Consider the following 25821-nt stretch of genomic DNA (forward strand, 5'->3'; position numbering starts at 1 on the left):
AAATAATCATAAACGATGATAAATGAATTAGACCAAAAAAAACTTCAGTCGGCTAGTTAGTAATTTGGTCTGATTTTCATTAACATACATAATTTATCGATTTGAAACAATATATAATTTCTAGATACTAGATAGTGAAAACGGTTTATCTAAAACCAAAAACAAACGTATTCTAAAAAAGTAAAAAATGAACTACACAACTCCAAAACCGTTTTCATAGATATTCAATAAGAAACAACAATAAACCGAATTTAATTATACTCCCATTTTTTCCCAACAGTTAGAGAACCAAGAAGAATATGTTTGTAACCCCAACTTTAATAGCCAAGATAAACTTTATAAATATAAAATACATTATAACATATTGAATCATGATTGTGGTTTCTATTCTAATTCATAAATGACAAGAAATAGTAGTACTAATCATTCGTATATATAAGCAGGAGCACACTTCTAACCGAACTAACCAAACCAAACCATCGTACACTAAATCGAATTAACCAAATTACACTGAACGTTAAACCGAAATGTCAACCATATTAGCGCATGAAGTCAAACAGCAATTCAATGAACATACATAACTAACTATATGAATCTTTTTTTTCTTACAATTTAATTAATTGTTCTTTTTTTTTGGAGAACGGTGACTTTTTGTTTTTTTTTCTTAAATATATCTCTCAACTATTTTTGCTCTAATATGTACTTTTTACAGTATTATTTTAGACCCTTTTTAGTGCTTTTGAATTATTTCTTCGTGACTAATTTTCTCCTCTCTACTATTTCCCAGAGTTCACTCTCTGTGATTGTCAAATAAAAAGAAGAAAATGGGTATATATAAATCGAGGTGCATTGCACAAAAATGTCTACAAGCTTTATAATAATCGTAAATTATGAAAAAGTTCATCTTTGCGACAAAAAAATTCAACGAAGTCCTTTGCCACCAATAACTAAAGTCAGCAAGTCACCCAAGTCCGTCGTCTTTACTCGTTTTCTACATGACATAGGCGGAGAAAACAAATTCGACAAAAGTTAACTATGGTCAACTATGGTAGTAGACTAAACTCTGATTGATGATTTTGTGTCGCTTTAATATGGATTATATCAAATTCTTTGTAATTGTTTATAAAATCATTAATAAACAATTTTATCGCCCATATATCTCCGTTTGTGTTATATGATTCACAGACTCTGACATTGAGACAACACTCTCTTGATCTTGAATCTGCAATGCAAAGACTGGTTGCTTTGGAGTCGGAAGATCTGTTGCACTTGTGATCATGGACACCACTTGAGCAATGTTTGGCCTATCAATAGCTTGTTGTTGGATGCAGAGTAGACCAATCTGAACACATCGAGCGACTTCAACTGGAGAACACGAGCTGCTAATATCTTGATCCAGCATATCCACTCCACCGGTCTCGACCCAAGATTCCCATGCCTAGTATATAGTTTAAAAATTGACAACATCTCAGAATTTGTTTGCACCATAAGTACTGTAATTTAAAATGTCTTACATATTCAAGAAGGGTTTTGCCTTCCTTTCCACAGCTAAAGCTTGAAATCTTCTTCCCGCTTATGATTTCTAACTGCAGAACTCCGAAAGCATATATGTCAGACTTCTCTGAGAACATCCCAGTCCATGCATACTCCGGAGACATGTATCCTCTGTTCATATCCCAAACAGTCCGCTAAGTTTGTTATTTGGTTTAATGTTAAGATGCGTCCGCTAAGTTGACACTATTACTACTTTGACTGAGCATGTCCTTGGGATAGATACTTACAAAGTTCCAACAACCCTACGAGTGTTGTCTTGATGTTGGGTTCCTCGAAACATCCGAGCCAATCCAAAATCTGATATTTTTGGGTTCATGTTCTCGTCCAAGAGAATATTGCTGACCTTCAGATCTCGGTGTATGACCCTCAGGCATGAGTCACGATGTAGATAGAGAAGCCCACGTGCAACACCTTGAATGATGTTGAACCTCTTAGGCCAATCAATCTGAAGCTTTAGCGTCAAATCTAGCAAATAAGATAAAGCATATTAATGAGCATGAAAGATCATTCTCATATGATAAAAGGGAAAGGAAAAATGTAGAGGCAAATGCAGGAAAAGGAGCAGACCAAAGAGAAAATTATCGAGGCTTTTGTTTACTAGAAACTCATAAATTAGTAGCTTTTCTTCCCCATCAATGCAACATCCCAAAAGCCGAACCAAGTTTCTGTGTTGTAGTTTTGAGATGAGTTTTATTTCGTTCATGAACTCTTCTGTGCCCTGTCCTGAGCTACTAGAAAGGCGTTTAACGGCTACTTCCTTCCTGTCTGGCAGTTTCCCCTAGAAGCAAAGTTGCATACAGTCATCCACAGAACAAAGAGTGACAGACATGAGAGGACCAAAGTAAAGCAATTATCACTTACCTTATAAACCGGACCAAATCCACCTTGACCGAGTTTGTTTGAAACATTGAAGTTATTGGTAGCAGCTCGTATAGTATTCATCTCAAAGAATGTTAAACCTGAGATTTCTTGTGGTTCCAAACCATTTTTCCATGAATCTTGTGAATTGTTGAAGAACACCCAAGTTGGCCCAACAAGTCACAAATGTCTGTGAGTTAGTATGTAATTTGATCTCGAGATAGAGGTGTCAAATGCCTCTTTTCTGCTTTAACATAATTAAAGATGAAAACAAAGCACAAGAAAAGAAAGAGGGCTACTATGTTATCCGGTGTCTCACCATTTTGCTTCGCTCTGTATCTCCAGTACTTAAATGAGGCAAAGGCTAAAATCACAAAAATGGAAAGGCTGATACTACCCGCAATAATTTTGGTTTTCCTGCTTCCAGCTGAGAGATTTACCACCAAAAACAATTGTAATAAGTAAAAACCACACTGCAGTTGAAATGAACTCATAAACGAAGTTAAAGAGTAAATGCAACAAAAATGATGGATCTTTATGGGAAAATGTCTTTTCAGCCCTACCCAGTTCTGCACTTGCAAGACGAATGGAAAGAAACTCTCCTCCAATGGAATATCTAACTGTGTCTATTAGCTCTTGATTCCAAAGCAAACATCCAATTCCAGTAATATACGCAAAAGCAGTGCAAGAGCAATTGTTGAGACAACCCTGGTGGCATTGATCTGCATCCACAAAGCTTGCGTATTCGTAGAGATCCGGAGGCTTTACATTAGCCAGACGATAGAAGACGTCTGATCCTTTTCCTTGTGGTTTTGTAGATGATTTTGCCTGACAAGATAATTCTGTACGTCTCACACATCCAGAAGTCGTGTTCCCACCCTTCCACGCCTCCTTGTATTTCGGTACAAACCCTCTTATGCATTTACACTTTGTGGGATTGGACGTCACACACAATCCAAAAGGTCCACATGCACCATATACATCACATGAATTCGCTGGAGTCACAAATTTCAAAACCCAGCCTGTCCCATTGTACATAAAAGTCTTTAGATATCCCTCTGATGTTATGATAACTCGTGTAAGCTCAGAATTTCTCTGTAAATAAGAGAAGTATCCTGTTCTATTTCCTACATCTTGTGAAAGGCTGAATGGACTTGTGTACGATTCATCCATTAGTGGTACGCCAGTGAACCCGGTCTTAGCCCATGGACCGCTTCTCTTATAAAGTGCCGAGCCTCTCATAGTAACGATCTGTGCTGGCACTTGTGGCGTTAGCTGAACTACAAAATCACCAGGGGTTGGATCAGTGTGGCTTTTCCATGAAGTCAGTACTCGCCTCTCCCCATTGGCAAGGTTGTACATCAGCGATGAGTAAGGCAACATAGTATCACCAGGATTCTCGAAACTTTGCCACAAAAGATTTCCTGAAACATCATCAACGATGACAAGATTTCCAGTATCTAAGAGCTTTGCATGACAGTTGTTAGATGTGGAAGGTCTTCTGGTTGACCAAACAGCATTTTTTCTGCTGTCAATCAAAATAAGACTACCATTACTGCTGATAGTAAGGTTTGCCACAGGATTTGTGATCGGCGTTTCTCTGTTAGCCACCCACACAACCACCCGTGGTGTAATTTTCTTGAACCAGATCCCGATATACTGATTCTGAGAGTTGTTAGGTGTGAAGAATCCTAACTCATAAGTTCCACCAGGGGAACTCAGAGTTTGTCCCAATGTCAAAGGACTTGAAGTAGTTATAGCTGCATAGCCACAACTTAAGAATATACTTAACAAGAGAAAGCAAGGAAAGAGAACAATACCAATCTCTCCCAAGTGTATTCCCATGTGTCCAAAAGAGCTCTCCTTCAGATCTGAATGTAATTAAGAAAAACCTTAAGTTTGACTAACTGAAAGAACTGAGACAAAATGATTTGTATTGTTTTATATTTTGACATCTCATTTCTTTGAATAGGCATTTGACGACAAAAACAGAAAGAAAAGAATAATAAACCAGAAAGATGACTTACGTTTCTCTCTCTGAAAAAGAGAAAATGTAATCTTGTCCTTAGATATATTATCATATAAAAATAAATTGGGATACTTTATTCTAATATAAACCTCATTTTACATCAACCCTGTCCATGTCCAACAGAAGCCTTTGTTTGATAGTACATTAGAAATTTCAATGATTCCAGAATTTTCCTATTTTGTACTCTCTGTAGCCTATAGTCTAAACAGAAATAAGACTTTTTCGCTACCAATTCCACAACAAACACTTTTCAGCTTTCACATGTACTGGGAAAGAAAGGAAAAACAGAGTTGGCAAAAATGAATAAATTACCTGGAGGCTTCCAAACGAGACTTTGCCCATATATCTACAGCGAAGATATCATCATTCGTGATCAGCACACACCTTGTTTTATAATACAACAAATTGTAGCTCTCTATGAAGGCTTCTACTTCAGACTAGGTCATCAATGTTTTGGGTGGAGGTCATCTCACCAGTAATCTCCGCATGAACAGGCACCGTTCTTGAAATGGTGAAACCGTTGCATGTCTCGTACTACAATTTCCCGTCCGGTCACAAGGGAAATGTATTTTGTAGCAGTGTGACAGTTAGCGCAGACCCGCAGATTCTTTCTAACGTGAATAGTTGTACCAGCTGTTGTATTCAGGAGTCCAAAAGAAATAGCCAGCTTCTCGCTGTGGCTACTCAGCAACTGCTCTTTAACATCATCTTCCACGCCGAGGATTAAATTTGTGTCAGGAACATAACCAGCTTCCTTGATTTTGCAAATAAGCTTCTCAAGAAAAGCATATATCTTCTTGGAACTGGGATGAGCTGTGCTTCCTGAGAAGAAGCTATGCACCTCATTCTTTATCTCCACCACACTCCATCCAGGAGTTTTGCGCAAACCCTGTCTCAACATTGAAACTCTCACTTTTCCCACCTTTTCCCACATTGAAGCTGCACGATATATGTTTGCAAGAAGCACATGATACCCATCATCCGGGTTCAACTCAAACAGTCTCTCTGCTGCTTTCTCAGCGAAATTCACATTGTTATGAATCTGGCAAGCACCTAACATGGCACCATATACATTGACAGCCGGCTTAACGGGCATCTGCATAATAAAGTCCCATGCTTCCTTCAACCGTCCAGCTCGGCCTAGAAGATCGACAATAGCTCCATAGTGGTCCATTGACGGTTCTATGCTGTAGTTTTCCTTCATCATGTGGAAGCACTGGAGTCCTGTCTCCACCAAACCCGAGTGGCTGCAAGCAGAAATAACAGAAAGAAATGTGACACCATTTGGTTTGATGTTGCCTTCTCGCATTTCTTCAAACAACTCCAGAGCAGCTTTCCCGTTACCATGCGTCCCATATCCATCTATCATAGCATTCCATGTTGTCAAGTGACGCTCGCTCATCATGGCGAAAATATTTCTAGCAGTCAAAATTGCTCCACATTTCGCATACATGTCGACTAGAGCCGTAGTGACAAACACGTTCTTGTCCAAACAACTTCGCATAACAACACCATGTATCCACTTGGCATGATGTGTAACTGACAACTCTGCAAGAGCAGTTATCACACTCACATAAGTAAACGTATCTGGTTTCACTGTCCAAGCCTGCATCTGGCTGAAGTAATTCAATGCTTCGATGGGACGTCCGTTCTGTGCAAATCCTAATATCATCGCGTTCCAAGATACAAGGGTTCTGGTCTGTAGTTTCCCAAATATAGAAGCTGCAGTATCAACTTCCTTGCACTTGCAATACATGGAGATCAACGAGTTCACTACCGAATCATTTCTATCAAGATCCAACTCAACCAGTAACTTATGAATATATCTTCCTCTCTCAAGATCCCCAAGGTCAGCACAAGCATGCAAAGCACCCATGACAGATACATCAGTGGGTTTCACTCCTTCCTCCAACATCCTCTGAAATATTACCATTGCCTCCTTAGGATTCTCATTCTGCACATACGCATCAATCATTGAATTCCATGAAACAACATTCCTTTCTAACATCCCATCAAAGAGCTGTCGAGCAGTTCCCAGAGAACCACATTTTGCGTACATATCAACCAAAGCAGTGGAGATATTGACAAGAGAATCAAATCCACACCGCAAGGCATACCCATGAATCTCCTTACCAATACTCATCGACCCCAAAGCAGAAACAGCAGGCAAAACAGAGACAACAGTGATAAAACTAGGCTTCAGATTCTCCTGACACATTCGATTAACCATTTCCAAAGCCATCCTCGCCATCCCATTCTGTGAATACCCAGCCAACATTGTATTCCAAGAAACCAAATCTCTCTCAGGCATTCTATCAAACACCTTGCGGGCCTCATGTACCTGCCTACACTTTACATACATATTCTCAAGTCCAGCCATGGCAAATAAATCAAGCGAGAACCCACTCTTCACCAACAACCCATGAATTTCTTTTCCCACCCTAAGCTCTGCATCGTCTCCGCAAACTTTCAGAAGATAAGTGAAGTTATACACAACCGGCTCAACATCATCGTACCTCATCCGAACAAAAAAGTTCAAAGCTTGATCAAAGTCCGAAACTTTAGCATACCCTTTAAGCATAGTGTGATACAGAACATCGAGCTTATCATCAATGGGTTCAAAAACACGAGCAGCCTCAACGACGCTGCCGTAGCGACAAAACAAGCTAACAAGCTTCGTCTGGAAAAGATGCTCCTGATAAAGACCATTCTTGAAGACGAGAGGAAGAATGTGACGGAGGTCTTTCAGAGAAGAACATCTCTCTAGAAGAAGTGCCGCAGGGTGTTCGTAGACGTTAGCAGGAATGTAAGTTCTCTGGGAGAGAACGTGACGATGGTAATTTGGGGAATTAGGGATTTGAGGAACTGTTGTTACCAATTGTGAGCTCATCATGGTTTTGTTCTGAAAAATCAATCCTTTACTGACGATTCATTCTCTTACTGCTATAACTTTATCTTCAATGTCTGGATTTCATAGAATAATTGACAGTGACGTGAGATTGTGAAAGTGAGTCACTCGTGTTTCAGGTGAATTAAGAGTTAAGACCAAGTCGTAATAGACGGGCCAATTTTGGTCAACTGAACGTTCGAAGACCGCCATCAATAAACAAATGATGAATCCAAATCTTGCATCATCTTAGAACAGTGCCACTTGACTTTCTAACAATATTTGGACTTTTCTCTTGAGAATTTAATCCTCACCACAACACTACAGAATCACTTGACGCTACTCCAGACCCTACCATTGTTTACATTCAATGCTGAGATCTTTGCTATTTATAGATCTGTTGTGTTTGTGTTTTTTTTTCAGGAGATATATTAAGAAAGCAAAAGCTATACCAAGCTGGGACTGTTCTTGTCTTCTTGAGAGGGTGGTACTTAAAGCTATGGGACTTCATGATAGCTTGAGTCCATTTGTTCTTGTTCTTGCACTGTCTAGCTTCTTCTTGAGTGTCTCTCTGGCTCAGGAAAGAGTTTTCTTTTCCGGCAAGCTCAATGATTCTGAGACTATAGTTTCCAGCTTTCGCACGTTCAGGTTCGGTTTCTTCAGCCCTGTTAATTCCACAAGTCGGTATGCCGGAATATGGTATAACAGCGTTTCAGTACAAACTGTGATATGGGTTGCTAACAAAGATAAACCGATCAATGACTCCTCTGGAGTTATTTCGGTTTCTGAAGATGGAAATCTCCTAGTTACAGATGGTCAGAAGCGTGTTCTATGGTCAACTAATGTCTCTACTCAAGCTCGTGCCAATTCTACCGTCGCTGAGCTTTTGGATTCAGGGAACCTTGTGCTAAAAGAGGCGAATACCGATGCATATCTTTGGGAGAGCTTCAAGTATCCTACTGATTCTTGGTTGCCAAATATGTTGGTTGGGACAAACGCAAGAACCGGAGGAGGAAACGTCACGATAACTTCTTGGAGAAACCCTTCGGATCCTTCGCCCGGGAGCTACACTGCTGCACTCGTCCTTGCTGCATATCCTGAGCTCTTCATAATCAACAACAATAATAATAATAGTACGGTGTGGCGAAGTGGCCCGTGGAACGGTCAGATGTTTAACGGTTTACCAGATGTGTATGCTGGAGTCTTTCTTTATAGATTCATAGTTAATGATGACACCAATGGATCTGTCACCATGTCATATGCTAATGATTCAACTTTGAGATACTTCTACATGGATTATAGAGGATCTGTGATCCGAAGAGATTGGAGTGAGGCTAGGAGAAACTGGACGGTCGGGTTACAAGTTCCGGCAACCGAGTGCGACCTTTACCGCCGATGTGGCCAATTCGCGACTTGCAATCCTAGGAAAAAACCACCTTGTTCTTGCATTAAAGGGTTCAGGCCAAGGAACCTTATAGAGTGGAACAATGGAAACTGGACTGGTGGATGCATAAGAAGGGTCCCTTTGCAGTGTGATAGACAGAACAATAATGGGAGTGCTGATGGGTTTTTGAGGCTGCGGCGAATGAAACTGCCTGACTTTGCAAGAAGATCCGAAGCCAGCGAACCAGAATGCTTAAGGACTTGTTTGCAGACATGTTCTTGTATAGCTGCTGCTCATGGCTTAGGATATGGCTGCATGATTTGGAATGGAAGCTTAGTGGATTCGCAGGAGTTGTCTGCTAGTGGAATGGATCTTTATATTCGTCTTGCACATTCAGAAATCAGTTGAGTATTAATTCCACAACTTTTCTCATATTCTTTGTTTTTAAGTGACTGCAGCTTTACTAATTCTGTTATTTATTGCCAACTCTCTATTAGAAACACAGGACAGGCGACCAATTTTGATTGGTGCAACATTGGCAGGCGGTATTTTTGTTGTGGCTGCTTGTGGTCTTCTGGCACGACGGATTGTCATGAAGAAAAGAGGTCAGAATTTAACTATATGTTTGCTTCTTATAAGCGTTGGACTGTTCAGCTTAACAAAACCTCGGATTTGGTCTCAGCGAAAAAGAAAGGAACAGATGCAGAGCAAATTTTTGAGAGAGTGGAAGCTTTAGCTGGTGGTAACAAAGGAAAGTTGAAAGAGCTGCCATTGTTTGAGTTTCAAGTGTTAGCTGCTGCTACTGACAATTTCTCTCTCAGAAATAAGCTTGGACAAGGCGGTTTTGGTCCTGTTTACAAAGTGAGTATGACTTTTAAAAAGTTATGACAACAAGAATTTCTGATCACTCCAACAACTGTTGGCATATTATTATTGCAGGGGAAGTTACAAGAAGGGCAAGAAATTGCTGTGAAAAGACTATCACGAGCTTCGGGACAAGGGCTTGAGGAACTTGTTAATGAAGTGGTTGTAATTTCTAAGTTGCAGCATCGTAATCTGGTGAAGTTACTTGGTTGTTGCATTGCAGGAGAAGAAAGGATGTTAGTCTATGAGTTCATGCCCAAGAAAAGCTTGGACTTTTATCTATTTGGTAATTCATCACTACTTTTGTTTTCAAACTCTGTTCCATTTTTTGTTATCATTGGTCACTAACAGAAGCTTATGTGTTTCAGACTCAAGGAGAGCAAAACTTCTTGATTGGAAGACACGTTTTAATATAATCAATGGTATATGTAGAGGTCTTATGTACCTTCACAGAGATTCTAGGCTGAGAATCATTCACAGGGATCTGAAAGCTAGCAACATCTTGTTAGATGAGAATCTGATTCCGAAAATATCTGATTTCGGGTTGGCCAGAATTTTCCCAGGGAATGAAGATGAAGCAAACACCCGAAGGGTTGTTGGAACATAGTAAGTAACTCAACCCTAACAATCTGTTGCACCCTTTTTTCATAAAGATAGTCATAAAACCGAGAAAATAAATGTATCGTGCAGTGGCTATATGGCACCTGAGTATGCAATGGGGGGACTATTTTCAGAGAAATCTGATGTTTTCAGCTTAGGAGTGATACTCTTAGAGATTGTCAGTGGAAGAAGAAACTCAAACTCGACTCTTTTAGCTTATGTGAGCCTACCAAACTCTACCAAGTTTCTAAACTCTCTTGAGAAATTTCTCTAAGCAATAAAAGCTTCTCTGTTTTATAGGTATGGTCAATCTGGAACGAAGGTGAGATTAGTGGTCTGGTAGATCCTGAGATCTTTGACCAACTCTATGAGAAAGAAATACGCAAATGCGTTCACATTGGGCTTTTGTGTGTTCAAGAATCTGCTAATGATAGGCCAAGTGTTTCTACAGTGTGTTCTATGCTCAGCAGCGAGATTGTTGACATTCCAGAACCGAAACAACCTGCTTTTATATCTAGGAACGGTGTTCCAGAAGCTGAGTCCTCCGAGAACAGTGACCCTCACGCCTCTATCAATGATGTCACTATTACCGATGTCACAGGACGTTAGAACCTGCAGAAACCAAAGTCTATGTGTAATTCTCAAAAATCTTTAAGCATTGCCAGAATATATATCGTCTATCTATATAGATCGTTATGTCTCATAGCTCTAGTAAGACTCTGTTTCATGATGTAAAAAAAACACTCTGTTTTTCATATAGCAAATTCTCACTGATCTTAAAAATCAAGAAAAATCTCTTAAGCTTATAGGAGGAAATTTATCAGATGCAAGTATAGGCTTCTTTTCTGAACAGTTCCACTTGATTTAGCTTTCACTATAACAGTATTTGGACTTTTCTCTTAAGAATTTAATTCTCACCACACCATCAGCTACCAGTGTTAAATGCTACATTCAATGCTGAGCCCTTGCTATTAAGATCTTTGTTGAGTTTGGCCTTTTTGAGTAAACGATATTACACAAAACTTTATCCAAAAGTAGGTAGTTTCTGTTCTTGAGTGGACGGGACTGAAGATATGAGACTTCATGAGAGCTTGAGTCATTTTGTTCTTGTACTTGCACTGTCTTGCTTCTTCTTAAGTATCTCTCTAGCTCATGAAAGAGCTTTCTTTTCCGGAAAGCTCAATGACTCTGAGACGATAGTCTCCAGCTTCCGTACGTTCAGGTTCGGTTTCTTCAGCCCTGTCAATTCCAAAAGTCGATATGCTGGTATATGGTATAACAGCATTTCAGTACAAACTGTGATATGGGTTGCTAACAAAGATAAACCGATCAATGACTCCTCTGGAGTTATTTCGGTTTCTGAAGATGGAAATGTCGTTGTTACTGATGGTCAGAGGCGTGTTCTGTGGTCAACTAACGTCTCTACTCGAATCCGAGCCAATTCTACTGTCGCTGAGCTTTTGGATTCAGGGAACCTTGTGCTAAAAGAGGTGAATACAGATGCATATCTTTGGGAGAGCTTCAAGTATCCTACTGATTCTTGGTTGCCAAATATGTTGGTTGGGATAAACGAAAGAACAGGAGGAGGAAACGCCATGATAACTTCTTGGAAAAACCCTTCAGATCCTTCGCCGGGGAACTACACTGCTGCACTCGTTCTTGCTGCATATCCTGAGCTCTTTATTTTCAACAATAATAACAACAACGCTACAGTGTGGCGAAGTGGCCCGTGGAACGGCCAGATGTTTAATGGTATACCAGATGTATATCCGGGGGTCTTTCTTTATAGATTCATAGTTAATGATGACAACAATGGATCAGTCACCATGTCATATGCTAATGATTCAACTTTGAGACACTTCTACATGGATTATAGAGGATCTGTGATCCGGAGAGATTGGAGTGAGGCTAGAAGAAACTGGACGGTAGGGTCACAAGTTCCCGAAAACGAGTGTGACCTTTACAGCCGATGTGGCCAATTCGCCACTTACAATCCACGAAAAAGCCCCCTTTGTTCTTGTATTAGAGGGTTTAAGCCAAAGAACCTTAGAGACTGGAACAATGGAAACTGGACTGGTGGATGCATAAGAAAGGTCACTTTGCAGTGTGAAAGACAGAACCATAATGGGAGTGCTGATTGGTTTTTCACTCTGCAGCGAATGAAATTGCCTGACTTTGCAAGCAGATCTGAAGCCAGCGAACCAGAATGCTTAAATACTTGTTTGCAGGCATGTTCTTGTATAGCTTGTGCTCATGGTTTAGGATATGGCTGTATGATTTGGAATGGAAGCTTAGTTGATTCACAGGAGTTGGATGCTAGTGGAATGGATCTTTCAATCCGTCTTGCTCATTCAGAAATCAGTTGAGTATTATTCCACGACTTCTCTCATATTTACTACTTTAGTGATTGCAGTTTTACTAATTCTGCTAAGTCTTGCCAATTCTCTATTAGAAACACAGGACAGGAGACCAATTTTGATTGGTACATCATTGGCAGGCTGTGTTACTGTTTTGGCAGCTTGTGTCCTTCTGGCACGACGTATTGTCTTGAAGAAAAGAGGTCAGAGTTTAACTCAATTATGTTTGCTTCTTATAACCGTGTTAAACTTTAACAAAACTTTTGGACTCGATCTCAGCGAAAACGATAGGAACAGATGCAGAGCAAATTTTTAAGAGAGTGGAAGCTTTAGCTGGTGGTAGTAAAGAAAAATTGAAAGAGCTACCTTTGTTTGAGTTTCAAGTGTTAGCTGCAGCAACTGATAACTTCTCTCTTACAAATAAGCTCGGACAAGGCGGTTTTGGTCCTGTTTACAAAGTGAGTATGACTCTTAAAGGGTTTATAGCAACAAGAAAACAAGAATATATGCTGACATATTTTGTTGTTGCAGGGGAAGTTACAAGAAGGGCAAGAAATTGCTGTGAAAAGACTGTCACAAGCATCAGGACAAGGGCTTGAGGAACTTGTTACTGAAGTAGTTGTGATTTCCAAGTTGCAACATCGAAATCTTGTGAAATTGCTTGGCTGCTGCATTGCAGGAGAAGAAAGAATGTTAGTCTATGAGTTCATGCCCAAGAAAAGCTTAGACTTTTATATATTTGGTAATGTATCACTATGTTTTTGTTTTCGAAATCTGTTCCAGTGTTATCACCTGCAGGTCAAATAACATAAGCTAATTTGTTGTTCAGATCCAAGGCAAGCAAAACTTCTTGATTGGAAGACAAGGTTTAACATAATCAATGGAATATGTAGAGGTCTCCTGTACCTTCACAGAGATTCTAGGCTGATAATCATTCACAGAGATCTGAAAGCTAGCAACATCTTGTTAGATGAGAATCTGATTCCAAAAATATCCGATTTCGGGTTGGCCAGGATTTTCCTAGGGAATGAAGATGAAGCAAACACTCAAAGGGTCGTTGGAACATAGTAAGTTACTCATACTAACCATATGTTTCATATATTTTTTTGTTTCCACTAAGATATATGTACCTGATGTTACATCCTGCAGTGGCTATATGGCACCTGAGTATGCAATGGGAGGACTGTTTTCAGAGAAATCTGATGTTTTCAGCTTAGGAGTGATACTCTTAGAGATTGTCAGTGGAAGAAGAAACTCACATTCAACTCTATTAGCCTATGTAAGTCTACCTAAATCTACTAAGTTACACTCAACTCTCTTGAACTTCTCAAGCCATAAAAGCTTCTCTATCTTTTAATAGGTATGGTCAATCTGGAACAAAGGGGAGATGAGTGGTCTGGTAGATCCTGAGATCTTTGACCAACTCTATGAGAAAGAAATACGCAAATGCATTCACATTGGTCTTTTGTGTGTGCAAGACGCTGCTAATGATAGGCCAAGTGTTTCCACAGTGTGTTCTATGCTCAGCAGCGAGTTTGCAGACATTTCAGAACCGAAACAGCCTGCTTTTATGCCTAGAAACCGTATGTTCGAAGGTGAGTCCTCTGAGAGCAGTGACCTTAAAGCCTCTATCAACAATGTCACTATCACTGATGTCTCAGAACGTTAGAACCTGCAGAACCAAATTGTATGTGTAATTTCGTCATTTCGTGAAAGTCTTAAGCAATTGCCAGAGAAATATATCATCTATCTTTATAGATGGTAATGGACAAGACATTTCTGTTCATACAACAAATTCCCACTGTACTAAATCATAAATAAAAATCAAGAATGCTCATCTCTTGAAAGAAAAATCTCTTAAGCTTTTGCTAGTCCTTATTGGAGGAAGTTCCACAGATGTAAGAGCCGGCTTCTTTTCTGAGCTTTCATGCGAAAGAGAATGACGTGTGGAAGTTTCAGCTTCTTGGTGTTGAGACTCAGGATCCCAAAATTGGTGTTCATGATGACCATGACCAGAGTATCTAGGAGAAGGAGAAGCTGGGTAACTTTCAACGCTACGGTTATTGAAATTATGAAGGAGATGGATTGGAGATGAGCCATGTGTTGGTGTGGTTGGACGGCTAGAGAAAGGTGTGTTTGATCCCGAGTGTCTTCCGTGTTTAGTCTGGTCCTTTGCTGTGTGATGCCACTTCTTTAATGCCGTGGCTACTCTTTCGTTAAATACCGTTGGCTTCATTTTAGTACCCATCTACACACATGTTTCATATACACAATGTCAAAAAACTAAAAGATCATATAATTAAAATCTGGTTATGTTACATCTCAATGTTGTGTAGTACCTGAGTAACAAGTGCATAGAGCGGAAGAGTCACGTAGCTGCAAAGTATCTGCACAACAACTCTGCAAGATTTGTAAAATAGGAGAAAAGGTTATTATTATACTTTGTCAGTCAAAGGACTAATTCTCAGAATCAACAGTCAAGATTATGTGAGCTTACCCAACTACAATTCTAATGACCACATCTGCATTGCTTTCATGGAAACAATTCTTGAGATTAAATTCATACTGCAAATAGGAAAATTTTATGACAACAATTAGTATGGCCTGAAACAACAGCAATATTCGTAAAGAGAATGAAATGGCTCGCTTACCGTACTCCAGGCAAAGAAGGCAAGTTGAAATGCATTCTGTAAAGTGAAGAAATTTTGGTACTCATGAGTTTATTCTATTTCTACCGTTAGGAATTAAAAAAAGAAAGAGAAGAAACGAGCGGTGAAGGATAAAAGTACTGTACCGTAAAAAGGACCAAGTGGATAAGGAAAAGAATGAAACGTGGCTTGCCAAACCAGAAGAGGTCATCACCAGGCTGAACCACTGGGGCGCCTCTCACCACATCACCTTTCTCTTGGATTCTTAGACCCAATTTGGTTATTATGACTTGAAGCTTTGTTCCAACGATTAGAATTACGACTAGTGGAATAAATGGGAGCCAAAGGTAAGAACGTAGTCCTGTTTCAAAAGGAAATCGATGTCAGTTTTGTGCAAATATTGATGCAGGTAAGACTTAATTTTCACAGTACGCAATCAACATTTACCATTTGTATTGGTCAAGAGGAATAGCACGGCTACAAACCAAATAACCGGACTGCATAAAGGTGGCAAAAGATTAAAACAAAATATCCAAATTGGCTTTTCTCAGACTATAATTAAAAAAATCATTATTAGTTCCAAACCTGATTTCAACAACAGTTTTGAAGTCTTCCTCTAAGGATCTCTGAATATACTTGCGGAAATCGAATCTTGATTCGCTCCCGTGAGCCAAATGCGCCTGCAAAAAATGTAGTTAGAACATTGTCTTGAGAGATAAGTGTTATAATAAAACATTAGATAACGGGAAAAAGTAAAAATTCCTTACCATGATGAAACCATGTCTTAGTGCTAAGTAATCAACTTTGGTGACAGATCCATAGAACTGTCTGAAAAAACACACAATCCATAGTGTAATACTCGTCTTGCTCCAGAAACTGAGATGTCTTCTCCCAAAAGATGTGTCCCTCGCAAACCTGAACCTCTCAGGATCTGCATAACAAGAATGATTCACTGTAAATATCCCATTTTGGTCTTTATTTTTTGTCGAATACTCTGGTTCACTTACCGTTAGAATATTGATACTCTATTGTCTTAGTCTCCTCCTCCCATGACTTCCACCTCCTCATCTGCAATACTCAAGAAAGCAAATATATAAATAATCTTTCTTGATTCTCGCCTTGGCCAAAGCGGAATTCACAAGAAATGTTACCTTAGTCTTTCCGAGAGCATAAGTAACAATGCAGTAAATAACATGAACCACGGCGAGAACAAAGATGAATATATGCAGCTGGTGGATTCCATAAGCAGATACAAAAGCCACTTTCCCCTGAGAAAATCCATCAATCGCAATCAAAATCTATCGTTTTTTACAAGCCAAGAATGATTTTCATATATATATAGGAGATTGTTAGTAGTTACCTTCTCTGCACATTTGTCATAACCTTTGGTGGCTAAACTTCGTCTAGGGATATAAGATTCAGCTAACTCAAGAAGAAGTCTATGACTGGGTTTATCTCCATCTCCATCTTCTTTCTTTCCGGTGTCTTTCTTGTGGTATTTTCTAGCTTCTTCCTCAGCGCTGCAAGGGTGCATTGTCGACGCAACATGCTTGGAGATGCATATATTTGAGATTGGTGTTTGTCCAATCGTGAGGAGTAGTGATATGAATCCCAACAGCATAAGCTCTGAATCAAGTTTTAAGTACAGAAAATATAAGTAGCTTGTTCATAATGGATGAGGTTAGTTAAGTAGAAAAATATTAGTTCTTTTTTCTAGTTACCTGCTTTGACCTTTTCAAGAGCTTCAAAAAGAGCCTTCTTGTGCTTCTTTTTAAACCACTGTTTAGGTAGATAAACAATAATTGGGCAGAGATTTTAATTATTAACAGATTTGGTAATGATAGTGATAGGAGAAGAACTAAACAAAATGAAAAACAGAGCAGTAAGCAGATCAAGAACACACAAAAAAAACAGAGGAAGAAGAGCTTATAAGAGAGAGAGAGAGAGAAAAAAAACAGAGCAAGAACACAAAACAGAGGAATCTTGAGATAAGGACTTTATCTAAAGGGGACGACTTACGGTTCCAATTTTGTGAATATATTTTTCGAGGACAATCGAAATGAATAGTAAGACGAAGCAAACCACAGCTACTGCCCACGTAGAGGTCTCTTCTAAAGTCCGCTCTTTTACTTGATTCGCCATTGGAGCTTAATCCAAAGCAAAAGCAAAAAACCCCTAAATGACTCTTCTCTTTCTTTCTAGAGATCTTGTCTTTCTTTTCTTTTTTTTTATTTTATTACAAAAGAAGTAAAGAAACAAAACACGAGAAGAGACGGAGATTTCGTGTTCTTCTTGTTTTGCTCTCAGTTTTAAATTACTACGCAAACGCAATTTTCGAAAAGCAGAGTTGTGTCGTAATATATAAAGAGAGAGAGAGAGAGCTATGATGAGAGAAGGCGAAAGAGGAAAGGGGGAAGGAGAAGAGATAAGACCCGTATAATGTAATGAGAGACTGTAAACTAAAGGCTTCGTCGTCTATATAAGAATAAATACTACGTCGTTCGTTCGTCTTTTGGAGAAGAAGCGTTCAACGTTTTGACTTTCGTATTATTCCCACATGTGACGACTTCTCAAGTACTTTCAAGTCTTTTTTTTTTTTTTTTTTTTGGTAGGAAGTCCTTTTGTTTTTAACATCTCAAGAGTACTTTTGAAGTCTATGGCCTTATTATTGATGGTCAAAATAATGTTTTGTTTCTATTAACAAAAATGAAGTCTTTTTTGATTGTTTTTTTAAAAACATCTCAAGTAACTTTGAAGTCTATGGCCTTATTATTGAGGTTCAAAATAATGTTTTGTTAATAATCTATAATTTGTCGTTTAATTTTTTTGGTTGAACTCGGTTTTGGATGTTTGTAAGAACGAATAAGCAAATTTTGAATTTGAATTTTATTTTGTTTACTTTGATTGTATAAAGATATATAAATATATATATATATGAAACGGCCACTTGAGTTGAAAGACATACTATAATGGGATCTCTCGTTGGAAAGTTCGTCCTTTTATTCATTTTTTTGGCTGCTTATTTTCTTTCAACTTGTTTGTTGTTCTATCTAATATAAAATAAATAATAAAGGGATATAGAATAATAAGCTTACTCGTTAGACGACAAACAAGAATTATCATACTCGTGGAAATAAAATAAGTCGGCCAAAAATTATTTTTTGAAAGCAACAATTTGATAATGTGGGTCATTCTTTTATCTCTTACACAAATTTCCGTTATAAGTTTACCATTGACGTGGGTTAGTTCCTTTTTTTTTCCTTCTTGTTGTTAATATCCTAGATTTTTAGTTTATTTTGTTAGTCAATTATTATACTACAAAAGTACTTATAAAATATATTCGAAAACAGCTTGTACAGATATGATGAACAGATGCATGCAACAATATGATTAATTAATAGAAACATTATTATAATTCCCCACTGTACGCAAGATCAAGAATCATCATTTCTTAAAAGAAGAATTGCTGAAGCTTTTGCTAGTCCTCACAGGAGGAAGTTCCTCAGATGGAAGAACCGGCTTCTTTTTCTCTGAGCTTTCATGGGCAAGAGGATTATGTGTGGAAGTTTCAGCTTCTTGGTGTTGAGACTCAGGATCCCAAGAGTGGTCGTGTTCATGAGAACTTGGGTGTCTTTCAACGCTCTGTTTATTGACATTGTGAAGGAGATGGCTTGAAGATGATTCATGTAATGGTGTGGCTGGACGGCTAGCGAAAGGTGTGTTTGATTCCGAGTGTTTTCCGTGTTTAGTCTGGTCCTTCGCCGTGTGATGCCACTTCTCTAATGCCGTGGCTACTTCTTCATTGAATACTGTTGGCTTCAGTTGACTACCCATCTACACACATTTTTTTTTTATCAAACACAATGTGAAAAAAAAACTAAAAAACATCATGCATATATCCAAGATCTGGTATGGACGTAACATTATAAGGTTTGTGTACTACGTACGTGAGTAACAAGCGCTTAGAGTGGAAGAGTCACATAGCTGCAAAGTATCTGTACAAAAGCTCTGCAAGATTTATAAAAGAAAAAGGGGAAAAGGGTTAATTATTCTACTTTGTCAGTTAAAACTTAAAAGGACAAATTCTCACAGTCAACAGTCAAGATTATGTTTGCTTACCCAACTACAAGTCTAATGACCACATTTGGAATGCTTTCATGGAAACAATTCTTGAGGCCGAATTCAAACTGCAAATATCGAAAATTTATGTACATAACAACTAGTATGGCATGAGACAGCGACGTTTGTAAAGAAAATGAAATGGCTCGCTTACAGTACTCCAAGCAAAGAAGGCAAGTTGAAACGCATTCTGCAAAGTGATCAAGAAATTTTGATTCTCATGAGTTTAATATTCTACCGTAAACGAGCGGTGAAGGATATAGTATTGTACCGTAAAAAGGACCAAGTGGATAAGGAAAAGAAAGAAACGTGGGTTGTTAAACCAGAAGAGGTCATCACCAGGCTGAACCACTGGGGCGCCTCTCACCATATCGTCTTTCTGTTGGGTTCTTAGACCCATTTTTGTTATTATCACTTGAAGCTTTGTTCCGGCGATTAGACTTACCTGAAGTTATTTTCATTCTGTTAAAAACTGGCGGCAAAAGAGACAAAACCGAAAAAAATGTTTGTTTATCGGTATATTAATTGTACTTACGACTAGTGGAATGAATGGTAACCAGAGGTAAGAATGTAATCCTGTTTCAAAGAACAAACCGATGTCAGACTATTGATACAGCTAAGATGTAATTTTTGCGGTAAGCTATGAACAGTACCAGTTGTATTGGTCAAGAGGAATAGCACAGCGGCAAACCAGATAACCGGACTGCATAAAGTTGGAAAACGTTAAGACAAAATATCCAAATTGGCTTTGCTCAGACTATACAAAAAAAAAAACTGATTCTATATATACAGGTATGCAAATATCTAAATTAGATTCCAAACCTGATTTCAACAACGGTTTTGAAGTCTTGCTCTAATGTTCTCTGAATATGCTTACGGAAATCGTAGGTAATAATTGATTGGTTACGTGGAGCGAAATGCGCCTATAAAGTTTAGTTAAGAATTTAAGATTATTTGTCTTGCGACATGAGTGTTAAGATAAAACATTAGATAAAAATATAATAAAACATTAGATAAAAAATAATAAATTCCTTACCGTGATAAAACCATGTCTTAGTGTTAAGTAATCAACTTTGGTGATAGATCCAAAGAACTGTCTGAAAAAACACACAATCCATAGTGTAACACTCGTCTTGCTCCAGAAACTGAGATGTCTTCTCCCAAAAGTTGTGTCCCTCGCAAACCTCGACCTCGCAGGATCTGCACAAGCACAACAAGAATTATTCACTTCCCATTCCGGTATTTAGTTTTTGTCCAACACTCATATTTTATATTTACACACCGTTGGAAAGCTGATACTTTATTGTCTTTGCCTCCTCCTCCCACGGCTTCCACATCCTCATCTGCAATACTCAAGAAAACATGTATGTAATATAATCTTTCTTGATTCTCGCTTTAGCCACTGCTGGAAATCACAAGAAATGTTACCTTGGACTTTCCGAGACCATAAGTAACAATGCAGTAAATAACATGAACCACTGCGAGAACAAAGATGAAAACATGGAGCTGGTGGATTCCATAAGCAGATACAAAAGCCACTTGTCCCTGAGAAAATTCATCAACCGCAATCAAAACTCGATCGGTGTAACAAGCCGAGAATGATATTTATATATATATATATATATATATATATATATATATATATATATATATGGGAGATTAATTATTAGTTACCTTCTTTGTGCATTCGTCGAGACCTTTGGCGGCTAAACTTCGTCTAGGGATATAAAATTCAGCTAACTCATGAAGAAGTCTTCGACCGGAATTTTCTCCACATCCATATTCTTTCTTTCCCTTGTTCTTTTCAGCTTTTCGTCGGGCAGCCTCAGCACTGCAAGCGTGCATTGTCGATGCAACATGCTTGGGTATGCAGATATTTGAGATTGGTGTTTGTCCAATTGTGAGGAGTAGTGATATGAATCCCAGCAGCATAAGCTCTGAATCAAGTTTTAAGTATAATAGAAGATACAAGAAGCTTGTTAATAAATAATGGTGAAGTTAAGTGGGTAAAAAAGAAAGATAAGAAGCTTGTCAATAAAGGATGAAGTTAGTTAAGTAGAAAACAGATTAGTTTTTTCAGTTACCTGCTTTGACCTTTTCAAGAGCTTCATATAAATCCTTCTTATGCTTCTTTTTTAACCACTGTTTAGGTATTTAAAAAAAAAAAGGAAAAGAGATTTTAATTATTTACAGATTTAGTAATGATAGTGATAGGAGAAGAAGTAAACAAATGAAACACATTAGAGCAATGACCAAACATAAACAGAGAAGGGAACAACTCCAAGAGACTTACGGTTCCAATTCTGTGAATAGATTTTTCGATGACAATCGAAATAAATAGTAAGACGAAGCAAACCACAGCTACTGCCCACGTCGAGGTGTCCTCTAAATCCTTCTGATCTGCTAGAGCCATAGAGCTTAATTTTAAAGAAAATCCCTAAATTCCTACAGAGAGTCTTATCTTTCTATACAAGAGAAGTAAAGATCAAAGAGATTGACATTTCATGTTTTTTTTTGTTTGCTCTCAATTTATTTGAGTAGGCTACGGAATATTTGAAAAACACACAGTTGTGTCGTAATATATATAGAGAGAGCAATGCGAGAAGGGAGAAAGGGGAAGAAGATAAGACCCCTAACATAATGTGAGGACTGTAAACTAGAGAGGCTACTACGTACCGTCGTCTTTTGGAGAAGCCTTCATTCGACTTTTCTATGATTCCTTCTTGTGACGAGTGACGAGTGACGACGAGTGATGACGACTGCTGACCAAGTTATCACAGTCTAATTTGTTGGAGATGGATCCGGTTATTCTCTGGTTTACTCATGGTTAAGAAGACTTGGTCATCAAGTTGGACGTGATTCGCTCGAGATCAGCTGAGTGATTTAGTTTCCTTAATATGCAGAGATATGATTTGTACAGATTGTCATTTTTTGTGTTTATATATATGTGTAAAGATCGAACATCAAGAACATAGAAAATTTTTGGATCCTCTATTTGTTCATGGTATCAGAGCCTGAACCTTTCCTATAAACAAAAACGTTTCTTTTGTTTTCTTTGAACGACGATGGTGGACGGTGTTAATCCTCCGACGAACCCGAACGGTAATCATGCCGTGAACACGACTGAAGTGAGGCGGACGATCTCACCTTACGATTTGACCTCTGCTGATAATCCAGGGGCTGTCATCTCTCATCCATTGTTGAAGGGAGACAACTACGACGAGTGGGCTTGCGGAATGAAGACGGCACTCTGTTCTCGCAAAAAATTTGGTTTTCTTACGGGAGCAATTCCTAGGCCTGTAGAAGGATCTGCTGACCTTGAAGACTGGTGGACTATCCAAGCACTCCTTGTGTCTTGGATCAAGATGACCATTGATCCTGCGCTTAAGTCCAACATCTCCCATCGTGATGTGGCAAAGGATCTTTGGGATCACTTGCAGAAACGTTTCTCCGTGATGAATGGACCACGACTACAACAGATTAAGGTCGAACTTGCAGGCTGCAAACAACGGGGTTTGTCTATTGAGACTTACTATGGTAAGTTGACAAAGATCTGGGATAACATGGCGATTTCTCGTCCCTTGAGAGTCTGCAAATGTGGCAAATGTGACTGTGACCTTACAACAATCCAGGAACGTGATCGAGAGGAAGACAAGGTTCAACAGTTTCTTTTTGGACTTGATGATACTCTGTTCCATACGGTGCGCTCGAGTCTTCTTTCTCGCAACCCGGTTCCATCCTTGGAGGAGGTGTATAACCTCGTGAGACAAGAGGAAGATGTGATTTTGAATGGCACCAAGGCATTAGAGATTCAGACAGAAGCTAGTGCTTTCGCTGTTCAGCTACGGTCTCGTACTGGGTACTCACAATCTCGGAATGATGACAAGGATAAGATTGTTGTATGCAAACACTGTAACAGGACTGGACATGTCTCAGACCGGTGCTATGCGGTCATTGGATATCCCGAATGGTGGGGTGATCGTCCACGTAGCCGATCTTTGCAGAATCGTGGTCGTGGAGGAGCAAGCTCTAGTGGAGGTCGAGGTCGTGGTCAAGCTTATGCCAATTGTGTGACTGTTCCGAACATCGACACATCTCAACAAGCTAATCACGTGGTCACCGATCAGGATCGTGATGGTGTTAGCGGGTTGACCGATGATCAGTGGCAAACCATTAAGAAGATCCTTAATGCTGGAAAGGGAGTCTCCACAGAAAAGTTGACTGGTAAGTCTCACTCTCCTTCTTGGATTATGGATACGGGGGCTTCTCATCAGATGACAGGGAACTTAGCTGTTTTGACGAATATACGTGAGATGGCTCCAGTTTTAGTTATTTTGGCTGATGGTAGAGAACGAATTTCTGTCAAGGAAGGGACAGTTCATTTAGGGTCTGATCTGGTCATGAAGTCTGTGTTTATGTAGAAGGCTTTCACTCTGATTTGATTTCAATTGGTCAATTGATGGATGAGAATAGATGTGTTTTGCAAATGTCTGATCACTTCCTTGTGGTCCAGGACCGCACTTCGAGGATGGTGATTGGGATGGGTACTAGAGCGGGTGGCACATTTTATTTTCTTGGTATGGAGTTCGCGGCTGCTGTCACTACGAAGGAGGAGAAAGATAATGAGTTGTGGCATAGTCGTATGGGACATCCTTCGGCGAAAATTGTGTGTCAACTTCCTGCTGTTTCTGTTTCTTCTATGCATTTGAATAAAGCTTGTGATGTATGCCTTCGTGCTAAGCAAACTCGACAGTCTTTTCCCTTAAGTTTGAATAAAACTGAGCGCATCTTTGAATTGATACATTGTGACTTATGGGGATCTTACCGTACCACATCTCATTGTGGAGCTAAGTATTTTTTTACAATCGTCGATGACTACTCAAGGGGTGTATGGCTATATTTGTTGGTCGATAAAACAGAGGTTGCTCGGCATTTAAAAAATTTTCTCGCTTTCACGAAACGCCAATTTGGTGAAACCGTTCGCACCGTCCGTAGTGACAATGGTTTGGAGTTTTTGTCTATGACAAAAAATTTTCAAGATGAGGGAATCGTTCATGAACGTTCCTGTGTTTATACGCCGGAGCAGAATGGGAGAGTTGAACGAAAACACCGGCACATCCTCAATGTTGCGAGAGCGTTACGTTTTCAAGCTCATCTTCCCTTAGAGTTTTGGGGGGAGTGTGTTCTCACGGCGGCTTACTTAATCAACCGGACGCCAACTCCTGTGCTCAACAATCAGACTCCGTATGAACGTCTTCATAAGAAGCCCCCACAGTATGAACACTTACGTGTTTTTGGTAGTCTCTGTTATGCTTATAATCCACGACGTCATGGTGACAAATTTGAGTCGAGAAGTAGGAGATGTGTTTTTGTGGGTTATCCTCACGGTCAGAAGGGGTGGAGATTATTTGATATCGATGCACAAGATTTTTTTGTCTCTAGAGATGTGTTGTTCTCAGAAGCTGAATTCCCCTTCTTTTTTCAGTCTCCGTTGTTGGCCACAGTCGTGAACGAAGAAGACAATCCACAGTTATGGGCTTCTATTTCTTCTGGCCCGTCTACAGAAACTGAGCCTGTCTCACAAATCAGTCCATTAACAGCATTAGGCCCATCTTCACTGGGCTCTGGCCCAACTGTCACACCAGCTCCACTCTCTCCCGATCCTCACCCTTCTCCGTCGCAGATTCACGAGCCTTCCTCTCCGACTGCATCTAATTCACCTGGTTCTCCGTCAACAACTTCCTCGACATCCTCTCCTTCTCCGGTGCCGATTCCCTTGCCCCCACCACAACCTCCCTGACAAAATCCAACATCCGCTGCTGCTGCTGCTCCGACAGTCTTGCCTCCTCCTCGGCAGAGTCAACGAAGACGAGAACCACCGGTGACTTTGAAAGACTATGTCGTCAACTCCGCTGAATGTGCCGTTTCTTATTCGGTCCACTATCCAATCTCCAATCACGATTCAACGAGGCGGTTTTCTGGGTCTCACGTTGCTTATATGACCGCCATTGCAACTGCTCGTGATCCCCGTTCGTATAAAGAGGCAGTGGTCGACAAACGCTGGCATCAGTCTATGACTACTGAAATTGATGCGCAGGACACTAACAAGACTTTGTCGATTGTGGATTTACCTCCAGGTAAAAGAGCTATTGGGTGTCAGTGGGTTTACAAAATCAAGCATAATTCAGATGGCTCGGTTGAACGGTATAAATCTCGTCTTGTTGCACTTGGTAACAAACAAAAAGAAGGTGAAGATTATGGTGAAACCTTTGCACCGGTTGCAAAGATGGGGACCGTTCGTTTATTTCTTGATGTCGCCGCCAAACGAAACTGGGAAATCCATCAAATAGATGTTCACAATGCGTTCTTACATGGTGATCTTCAAGAAGAAGTTTACATGAAACTGCCTCCCGGTTTTGGTGCCGCTCATCCTAACAAGGTATGTCGTCTTCACAAAGCCTTATACGGCTTGAAACAAGCCCCCCGATGTTGGTTTGAGAAGTTAACAGTTTGAAATTCCT

General features: G+C 39.5%; 6 protein-coding genes and 1 pseudogene across 9 annotated transcripts; 3 read left to right on the forward strand and 4 right to left on the reverse strand.

Annotated features, from left to right (window-relative positions):
* Positions 1-1071: 1071 nt before the first annotated feature.
* LOC104739770 (G-type lectin S-receptor-like serine/threonine-protein kinase At1g11280) lies at positions 1072-7466 on the reverse strand. Of its 2 annotated transcripts, none has more exons than XR_015579882.1 (9): positions 4915-7361; positions 4754-4825; positions 2976-4283; positions 2732-2839; positions 2416-2552; positions 2122-2332; positions 1782-2019; positions 1515-1665; positions 1072-1438 (listed from the first exon to the last, which is right to left on the reverse strand). XR_015579882.1 is itself a non-coding variant. In XM_010460218.3 (9 exons), exons 1-9 carry the CDS (start codon positions 4927-4929, stop codon positions 1145-1147), a joined length of 2496 nt encoding a protein of 831 aa, XP_010458520.2. In that variant the 5' UTR covers positions 4930-7466; the 3' UTR covers positions 1072-1144. The 2 variants fall into 2 exon arrangements, 1 of the variants encoding a protein (XP_010458520.2); XM_010460218.3 differs by having other exon boundaries at positions 4754-4787; positions 4915-7466.
* LOC104739769 (G-type lectin S-receptor-like serine/threonine-protein kinase At1g11300) lies at positions 6834-10969 on the forward strand. The gene is made up of 7 exons (XM_010460217.3): positions 6834-9115; positions 9210-9317; positions 9395-9573; positions 9652-9862; positions 9945-10182; positions 10267-10396; positions 10477-10969. Exons 1-7 carry the CDS (start codon positions 7699-7701, stop codon positions 10783-10785), a joined length of 2592 nt encoding a protein of 863 aa, XP_010458519.1. The 5' UTR covers positions 6834-7698; the 3' UTR covers positions 10786-10969.
* LOC104739768 (G-type lectin S-receptor-like serine/threonine-protein kinase At1g11300) lies at positions 10687-14386 on the forward strand. The gene is made up of 7 exons (XM_010460216.2): positions 10687-12537; positions 12629-12736; positions 12813-12991; positions 13065-13275; positions 13363-13600; positions 13683-13812; positions 13894-14386. The coding sequence occupies exons 1-7, from the start codon at positions 11250-11252 to the stop codon at positions 14200-14202; spliced, it is 2463 nt and encodes an 820-aa protein (XP_010458518.2). The 5' UTR covers positions 10687-11249; the 3' UTR covers positions 14203-14386.
* LOC104739767 (MLO-like protein 2) lies at positions 14260-17730 on the reverse strand. Its single transcript, XM_010460215.3, has 13 exons — positions 17201-17730; positions 16903-16960; positions 16542-16807; positions 16333-16449; positions 16189-16249; positions 15949-16112; positions 15767-15861; positions 15629-15678; positions 15328-15542; positions 15185-15220; positions 15031-15098; positions 14873-14933; positions 14260-14781 (listed from the first exon to the last, which is right to left on the reverse strand). Exons 1-13 carry the CDS (start codon positions 17321-17323, stop codon positions 14368-14370), a joined length of 1728 nt encoding a protein of 575 aa, XP_010458517.1. The 5' UTR covers positions 17324-17730; the 3' UTR covers positions 14260-14367.
* A 764-nt stretch (positions 17731-18494) lies between these two features.
* On the reverse strand, positions 18495-19015 carry LOC147927833 (MLO-like protein 2 pseudogene; annotated as a pseudogene). The gene has a single exon (XR_015579883.1). The product of XR_015579883.1 is annotated as an MLO-like protein 2 pseudogene (transcript).
* On the reverse strand, positions 18874-22216 carry LOC104739772 (MLO-like protein 2). 2 transcript variants are annotated; one of them, XM_087484081.1, is made up of 15 exons: positions 21977-22216; positions 21594-21700; positions 21385-21442; positions 20975-21237; positions 20729-20845; positions 20583-20643; positions 20337-20500; positions 20123-20223; positions 19954-20003; positions 19836-19876; positions 19572-19745; positions 19455-19490; positions 19301-19368; positions 19129-19189; positions 18874-19015 (listed from the first exon to the last, which is right to left on the reverse strand). In XM_087484081.1, the coding sequence occupies exons 1-14, from the start codon at positions 21999-22001 to the stop codon at positions 19144-19146; spliced, it is 1311 nt and encodes a 436-aa protein (XP_087340207.1). In that variant the 5' UTR covers positions 22002-22216; the 3' UTR covers positions 18874-19015; positions 19129-19143. The 2 variants fall into 2 exon arrangements, with proteins under 2 accessions (XP_087340207.1, XP_087340208.1); XM_087484082.1 differs by lacking the exons at positions 18874-19015; positions 19129-19189 and having other exon boundaries at positions 19297-19368.
* Positions 22217-22365: 149 nt separating this feature from the next.
* LOC147927834 (uncharacterized) lies at positions 22366-23721 on the forward strand. The gene has a single exon (XM_087484690.1). It carries the CDS (start codon positions 22366-22368, stop codon positions 23719-23721), a length of 1356 nt encoding a protein of 451 aa, XP_087340816.1.
* Positions 23722-25821: the final 2100 nt, after the last annotated feature.

Source organism: Camelina sativa, chromosome 14 (genome assembly GCF_030686135.1).
Source record: "Camelina sativa cultivar CO46 ecotype springtype chromosome 14, ASM3068613v1".
Lineage (NCBI taxonomy): Eukaryota > Viridiplantae > Streptophyta > Magnoliopsida > Brassicales > Brassicaceae > Camelina > Camelina sativa.

What these genes read in the sequence shown, in the direction of transcription:
- LOC104739770 (XM_010460218.3), bottom strand. An exon ending in GATTTGGTCCGGTTTATAAG is followed by an intron (nt 2,333 to 2,415) that starts GTAAGTGATAAT and finishes CTTTGCTTCTAG; the next exon opens with GGGAAACTGCCAGACAGGAA. An exon ending in CCTCGATAATTTTCTCTTTG is followed by an intron (nt 2,020 to 2,121) that starts GTCTGCTCCTTT and finishes CTTATTTGCTAG; the next exon opens with ATTTGACGCTAAAGCTTCAG.
- LOC104739769 (XM_010460217.3), top strand. Translation starts at nt 7,699, where the DNA reads ATGCTGAGATCTTTGCTATTTATAGATCTGTTGTGTTTGTGTTTTTTT. An exon ending in CGAAGGGTTGTTGGAACATA is followed by an intron (nt 10,183 to 10,266) that starts GTAAGTAACTCA and finishes TGTATCGTGCAG; the next exon opens with TGGCTATATGGCACCTGAGT. An exon ending in ACTCGACTCTTTTAGCTTAT is followed by an intron (nt 10,397 to 10,476) that starts GTGAGCCTACCA and finishes TCTGTTTTATAG; the next exon opens with GTATGGTCAATCTGGAACGA.
- LOC104739772 (XM_087484081.1), bottom strand. Translation starts at nt 22,001, where the DNA reads ATGAAGGCTTCTCCAAAAGACGACG. An exon ending in CTATTCACAGAATTGGAACC is followed by an intron (nt 21,443 to 21,593) that starts GTAAGTCTCTTG and finishes ATACCTAAACAG; the next exon opens with TGGTTAAAAAAGAAGCATAA. An exon ending in TCCACTTGGTCCTTTTTACG is followed by an intron (nt 19,491 to 19,571) that starts GTACAATACTAT and finishes ATCACTTTGCAG; the next exon opens with AATGCGTTTCAACTTGCCTT.
- LOC147927834 (XM_087484690.1), top strand. Translation starts at nt 22,366, where the DNA reads ATGGTGGACGGTGTTAATCCTCCGACGAACCCGAACGGTAATCATGCC.
- LOC104739768 (XM_010460216.2), top strand. Translation starts at nt 11,250, where the DNA reads ATGAGACTTCATGAGAGCTTGAGTCATTTTGTTCTTGTACTTGCACTG. An exon ending in CTTAGACTTTTATATATTTG is followed by an intron (nt 13,276 to 13,362) that starts GTAATGTATCAC and finishes TTTGTTGTTCAG; the next exon opens with ATCCAAGGCAAGCAAAACTT. An exon ending in CAAAGGGTCGTTGGAACATA is followed by an intron (nt 13,601 to 13,682) that starts GTAAGTTACTCA and finishes TACATCCTGCAG; the next exon opens with TGGCTATATGGCACCTGAGT.
- LOC104739767 (XM_010460215.3), bottom strand. Translation starts at nt 17,323, where the DNA reads ATGGCGAATCAAGTAAAAGAGCGGACTTTAGAAGAGACCTCTACGTGG. An exon ending in TCTTGAAAAGGTCAAAGCAG is followed by an intron (nt 16,808 to 16,902) that starts GTAACTAGAAAA and finishes AACTTGATTCAG; the next exon opens with AGCTTATGCTGTTGGGATTC. An exon ending in TAAGACATGGTTTCATCATG is followed by an intron (nt 15,862 to 15,948) that starts GTAAGGAATTTT and finishes CATTTTTTGCAG; the next exon opens with GCGCATTTGGCTCACGGGAG.